This window comes from Pimephales promelas, chromosome 16 (assembly GCF_988280905.1).
Source record: "Pimephales promelas chromosome 16, fPimPro1.hap1.1, whole genome shotgun sequence".
NCBI classification, from domain to species: domain Eukaryota; kingdom Metazoa; phylum Chordata; class Actinopteri; order Cypriniformes; family Leuciscidae; genus Pimephales; species Pimephales promelas.
The window spans coordinates 34,619,983-34,625,982 of NC_142784.1; the positions used below are offsets into that span (position 1 = coordinate 34,619,983).

At 36.3% G+C, this 6,000-nt stretch overlaps 1 protein-coding gene and 1 long non-coding RNA gene across 4 annotated transcripts in view; both read right to left on the minus strand.

Moving 5' to 3' along the window:
* Window positions 1-4,896, minus strand: part of map4k1 (mitogen-activated protein kinase kinase kinase kinase 1) — a 28,972-nt gene extending 24,076 nt beyond the window's left edge. Inside the window, exons 1-2 of one of the 3 annotated variants that reach the window (XM_039670062.2) lie at window positions 4,671-4,896; window positions 4,156-4,241 (exon numbers count right to left, since the gene is read on the minus strand). In XM_039670062.2, the coding sequence (XP_039525996.2) occupies window positions 4,156-4,241; window positions 4,671-4,707 (123 nt within the window). In that variant the 5' untranslated portion in view covers window positions 4,708-4,896. Of the gene's footprint in view, window positions 1-3,101; window positions 3,277-4,155; window positions 4,242-4,670 lie in introns of those variants that run through there. The other 2 variants (XM_039670064.2, XM_039670063.2) reach the window with 2 other exon arrangements.
* Window positions 4,897-5,325: 429 nt separating this feature from the next.
* Window positions 5,326-6,000, minus strand: part of LOC148973425 (uncharacterized) — a 17,283-nt gene continuing 16,608 nt past the window's right edge. The window contains exon 3 of the long non-coding RNA XR_016146914.1: window positions 5,326-5,807. This is a non-coding gene — a long non-coding RNA (uncharacterized LOC148973425). The remainder of the gene's footprint in view (window positions 5,808-6,000) is intronic.

Genomic DNA, 6,000 nt, shown 5'->3' on the forward strand with positions numbered 1-6,000 from the left:
CGAAAACAGTATAGTCCATATGACTATTGCACTGTATTTTCAGTCTTCTATCTTTCTATCATCATTTACTGAACCTCATTTATGTGTCCGTGAATTATTTACTAATTTTTCCCCGTCCTGAAATGGTTAACTTTAGAGATGTCAAACAACATTGGTTTTTACACGCCTCCAACATTCAATAACAACACTCAATGTTTGCAGAACGATCAAATGCACTGATGACCTGTGGTGTCTGCGCGAGATAAGATAAAAAAATAAATATGATATAAAAATAAATAATTTTTTTTTTAAATGTTTCGTGTTAGCTGCTTGAACATTTCAAAAACGTTTTATTTATTTTTATATCATACACACGTACACATGCTGCTGTAGCTCCGCCCTCTGTGCAGCTCATTTGCATTTAAAGGGACACACACACAAATGGTGCTTTTTTTGCTCACCTTAAAAACAAAAGTGACAATTTTAACATGCTATATACATATATATGTGGGGTATTTTGAGCTAAAACTTCACACCAGAGACTTATTTTAACATCTTGTGCACCACTTCTGCTCTCAGGATGTGAAGAGAGTTTTTGAAAAGCATTGCCTATAATGAAGTCGCTGGTGTCATATTTCAGCTGTTAATGTTTCTGCCCTAAAATGGCGCAGTTTGCACACACTGGAGAGTTTTGCTATGGCTGGTACAGGTGAAACATTGACACACACCAAGGTGCTTTTGGGAGGAAAGAGGAAGCAGTGTTGTGGTGCATCTACACCACACACTCCTCTACAGCCGCGTGTGCTTTACAGTAAATCAGCCTGAACCACGACTGTGATGAATAACGAATCTCCATCATCATTCTAATATACAGGGGACTCAACACTGGACAGGAAGACTGACAGTGCAGAAACTTCTTCAGGATGACATCACACAGAGAACACCATGACATCACAGTCACATTTCTGAATGAGTCTCACACACACACACCAAGCTAACAGGGAAAGTCTCTCTCAAAGATATGAACAAATGTTCTTCCAGTAATATTAATAGAACAGTTATAATATCCTATATAATAATATCCTCAAAACGTTAATTATTCATTAGTAGTGGAGTGTTTTTTTTCTGAAACGTTTTTTAAATGTTACTATTTGTTTCAGAGAACATATAAATGTCCTTCATATGATGTTTGAAGAATGATATGATGGAATGTTTGCTTGACGCTTGAATAACCAAGTTTAAAAATAAAATAAATGAATAACGTTTTGTTTTTATTTCAATTAAATTATTGTACTACATTTTAACTTGATAATGTTTTTGATTTAATATTTTGCATTTCTTTGCTAATATTTTGAATTTTTGTGCTACTAAATTATATTTTATATTTATGCCGTAGTTCAATTTAATCGAATTCGATCAATTTATTCACTTTTTGAGCATTGACCTAATAATTTAAGTTTAATCCCAATTTAAACGGGTCTGGTGTCTTTTAAAGATGACGCATGATAGATTATTGCTGAAGTGCGGTGAACTTGGAAAAAAAGTTACAAAATGTACCATTTATGCACTTAAAAACATTTTACATTTTTTGATTGAAATATATATTTTCCAAAACACATTTTACTCTAAAACCATGTAAAAATCTAAATATTTTGATCAAAGTTGTGCTCCAAATGTGAGTCTGATGTTGTTCGGCTGCAGTACCGAACGCTTCCACTAGAGGAAACTCGTCTCACATATGCTTCCAATGCGCGAACAAAACAAGTGTGGCTATTTTGTTTTTGTTTTTTATTCTTAAAAAACACATTCTAAGCTCGTGTGTCCACCAAAGCGTTTTTTTTTTTTTTTTTTTTTTTACGTCTGGGATATTTTTTCAATTGTTTTCAATGAGCGTCACGTTTTTAAAATGCCATGAGCGTAGCAAAGCCTGAGCGTTTTTTTCACACTGAAGTGAAAAGTTCGAGCTTCGAGAGTTGAAGAATGTTCGCAGCGCTCATCACTGTCACTTTTTACCCAGCCGTCCAATCACAGTGAAGGAGGGGCGGGGCTAATACCACACCGACCAACAGTCACAACATTTCTTTCTGTACAACGACATCAACCAGCAGAGCTAGCATAAAACTAGTTATGCTAGTATAAGTATAAAACTATTTATCTGCGAAATATATCTGCGGATATTCTGTATCATAGCAACGAAACGTCCAAACTGACAAAAAACACTGCGCTGCCAAAACGCTCTTAAGCGCCCACAGCTAGCGCCCACAGCTAGCGCCACAGAACGCTACAACTAGGCGTTGCAGCGGAGCCTCTGACTCTGGCGTTTTCATGTTACGATTAAGTTATGAAAACATTATTTCTGAATAGTCTTCTTCTTTTTATTATAAATGTTTTACTTTTTCAATATGAGAAACATTGTGGGAACTTTAGTTGAACATTTTTAACAAACATCCAACAAAACGATGTTTTATGCTAACGTTTTGAGAACATTAAACACCCGATAACCCATAACGAAACGTCCTGTAATGTTGCTGGTGCTGGGATGATCAGATCTCCAGTGACCTTCACAGGTCTGAATTTAGACCGGATGTGGTGTGTTTAACCCCTGACACAACACACACTTACTCACACTTACCGACACCTAAACGGGGACCCTGCATAGACTCAAAGGTGAAACTAGTTATTAATATCATAACCTGACTCTAACACATACACACACACACACTAACCCGGACCAAAAACTTTAAGCAGTTTTTATATTTTTTTATAATTTTATAAAAAACTGAATTTATTTACCGTTTTTACAAATAAGGACGTCACCAAAAGAAGGTTTGGTCAGATTTAGCTCACTTTTTGTACAAATTTGTCCTCAAAATAAGGCTATAGGTACAACACAAACACACACACAACCCCTAAACATACCGATCACACACAACTTTCTGCATTTTTTAAATTCTCAAAACATCATTCTGTGTGATTTATAAGCATGTTTCCTCAAAAATGTCCCCACAGGTACAAGGATCATCTTTAATTAGGAACATACAAACACACTCTCTCTACACACACTTTACAAAACATTAAAAGCTGTGAATCTTCATAAACCGAGAGCGGTGCGAAACATGTACCTTATAAACTTCTCCGTACGTCCCTCCACCGACACGCAGCAGGATCTCATAATCATCCTGAGGGTTTCGTGTGGAGATCTCCAGAGCGTCCATCATCACACGAACACACACAACCACTCACAGCATGAGTGTGTGTGTGTGTGTGTGTGTGTGTGCTCACTGGTGCAGAAAAACTGACTAACACACACACTAGAATGTACAACCTCTTCCTCTCGCTCACCTCATTTACATCTCGCTTTATTTCCTGTTTAGGGTGTGTGTTTGTGTGTGTGTGTGTGTGTGTGTGTGTGTGTGAGAGCATGTGAATGTAAAACCAGGGTATGAAAGTATAGCAGTTTGGCCTGTCGTTGTTGTGTGTTGGAGAACAGGACTAAACCATCAGATGACCCAGATGCATGAGAATGAGGTTCTTCATCTAAACAGAAACGCTCCTGAAACAATCTGTATTGTAAAAAATGCTTTATAAAATACTTCGAAATCACTTAAACGTTTCTCTAAAATCTAAACAATCAAGATACAATTATTGGAGAAGCAAAATGACTGAACATATTAAGTTTTGCTTACTGAGAAATGTGTTCATGCTTTAAAACAAGGCAGTCGGGTAACACTTGTTTCCCCTTTGGATTATGTGTGTGTGTGTGTGTGTGTGTGTGTGTCTATATTACATATTAGAACTGTAATAAATTAAATTCCAACCTTATCTTAATTTTAATCATTGCCAAACTTTAATGTAATTCATCTTTTCTTGTTTTAATACTATAAACACTGCTATGCCAATAAAGTACCTTGAATGGAATTTAATTAAATTTAAATTGTTTTTGTTAAGCGAATGTTAGAACTTTACATTTTAACATTCTCCAAACATTATAGGAATGTTACTTTTGAATGATTTCTGAACGTTCTCAAACAGTAACATTAAAAAAAGTTATACGGTACTACTTTTCTTGAATTGAAAGTATGTGAGTGTTAGTGTGTGTGGTGGTGTGTGTGTGTGTGAGTGTGTGTGTGTGTGTGTGTGTGTGTGTGTGTGTGTGTCTGGTTTGCTGTGAAACACCTTCAGTGCTGCAGAGTTTCCTGTACAGGAACGCAGAGCTCCTGCAGATGATTCTGATGGCGGTAAACTCGTCACACACTTCTGATCTGTATGAGGAGGGAATCGAGCTTCAGCTCCTTCACTGGATTCACATGCATATCAAATCATCATATCTGTGTTAACAGCAACAGATTGATCAGATATTAAACGTGCGCGGCGGAATTTCAGTGTGTAAATCAGTATCAGCGGAAGTGAGATACCGCATCTTCACCAGCAGGAGGCAGTGCAGGACAAACACACATCAGCTCTATAATTATTATAAAACTAACCTACTCTTCAATTTTTTAATGTAGTTAGTAGTAGTAGTAGTCGTAAGGGAGATTAACATTCTGATAAGTCATAAACTGCCTGATGTTTAATGTGTTTCACATCTCACACTTATATAACTAGTGTTTTTGATGTGGGCTTAACCCAAAAACGTTAATAGTCATTAATTAGACGTACTAATGACAATTATTATTACTATAATTACTCACCCTCATATCGTTCCAAACTCGTTAGACCTCCATTCATCTTCAGAACACCAACTAAGATGTTTTTGATGAAATCCGAAAGCGTACGTCATCATAACCCCTTTCAAGGCCCAGAAAGGTAGGCTACATCGTTAAAATAGTCCATGTGACTACGGTGGCTCAAATGTAATGTTACGAAGTGACTAATAAATAAATAACAACTTTATTCAACAATGTCTTCCCTGTTGTAAACACAGCGCAGCACTTCCGGTTCCACTCAGAACGCCGGCTCTCTATTGGCCGGTTCCTGCGTCATCATCGCACGCATCCTTTTATCTGTTATCTCCTTTATTATTGTTGTGGTTGACATTATGTGATGTATGTTTACTCTTTTGTCTGCAATAAAAAAAGCAAATGCATGTGTCTGATGCTCACATGAACAGAGATTGGTGATTCAGAAAGCTCTCGGATTTCAGATGATATTTGTGTTCTGAAGATAAACAGGTCTTAAGGGTCTGGAACCACATGAGGGTCAGTAATTAATCACAGAATTAATTAAGTAACCATTTAAAACAGAAGTAGGCCTACCTGAAAAAACAACAACAATTATTAGACATAAAATAAGTTTCCATTTGTTTTTCTTTTTATTTTAAATGAAGCAAAATATAATCAGTGTTGGGTTCTGACCTGAGGTGTGTGTCGGTGTGTTTAGAGTTCACAGAAGTGTAAAGCGGGTTACAGATAAAGTCTCAGATTGACTCTGACACTGATGCGTCTATTATAAACCCTCACGTCTGTGTTTGACCCGCGGGTTCATGTGTTCTGTGGCCTAATCAAAGACACAAAGTGCATCGAATGTTTTTTAATTTGATTCACACATTTGTTAAACTAAGATTGGTGATTAATATAACTTAAGATAACAATTGATGAAAATTATAATAGTCATATATTATTAAAGCACTTTGATTTGTATAGATGAGTCATATATTGCATTACATGCACTGTTATGTTTTTATCTTTATTAATAAAATCCAAACGAATGAGATCAGATTAGATCTTTAGAGATTCTCCACCAAAGACAGGAACGTCGTTACGAAAGAGAGCGTTCTTCAGTGTGTGTGTAAGCGTCTGAGAAACATGTCGAATCCGGCGTAAGAAACCCTGAAACACAGAGAAAAACACACAATCAAACACATCTGATCACAGTCTGAATGTCATTACACATCAAATCATTACAATCACTTTACAATCAGAAGTTTAAAATAAATCAACATATGAAGACAGTCGTTATTGTGATGTTGAGAACTGACTTCATACACTGTAAAAAATATTTTCATGATTTGTAATCACAACT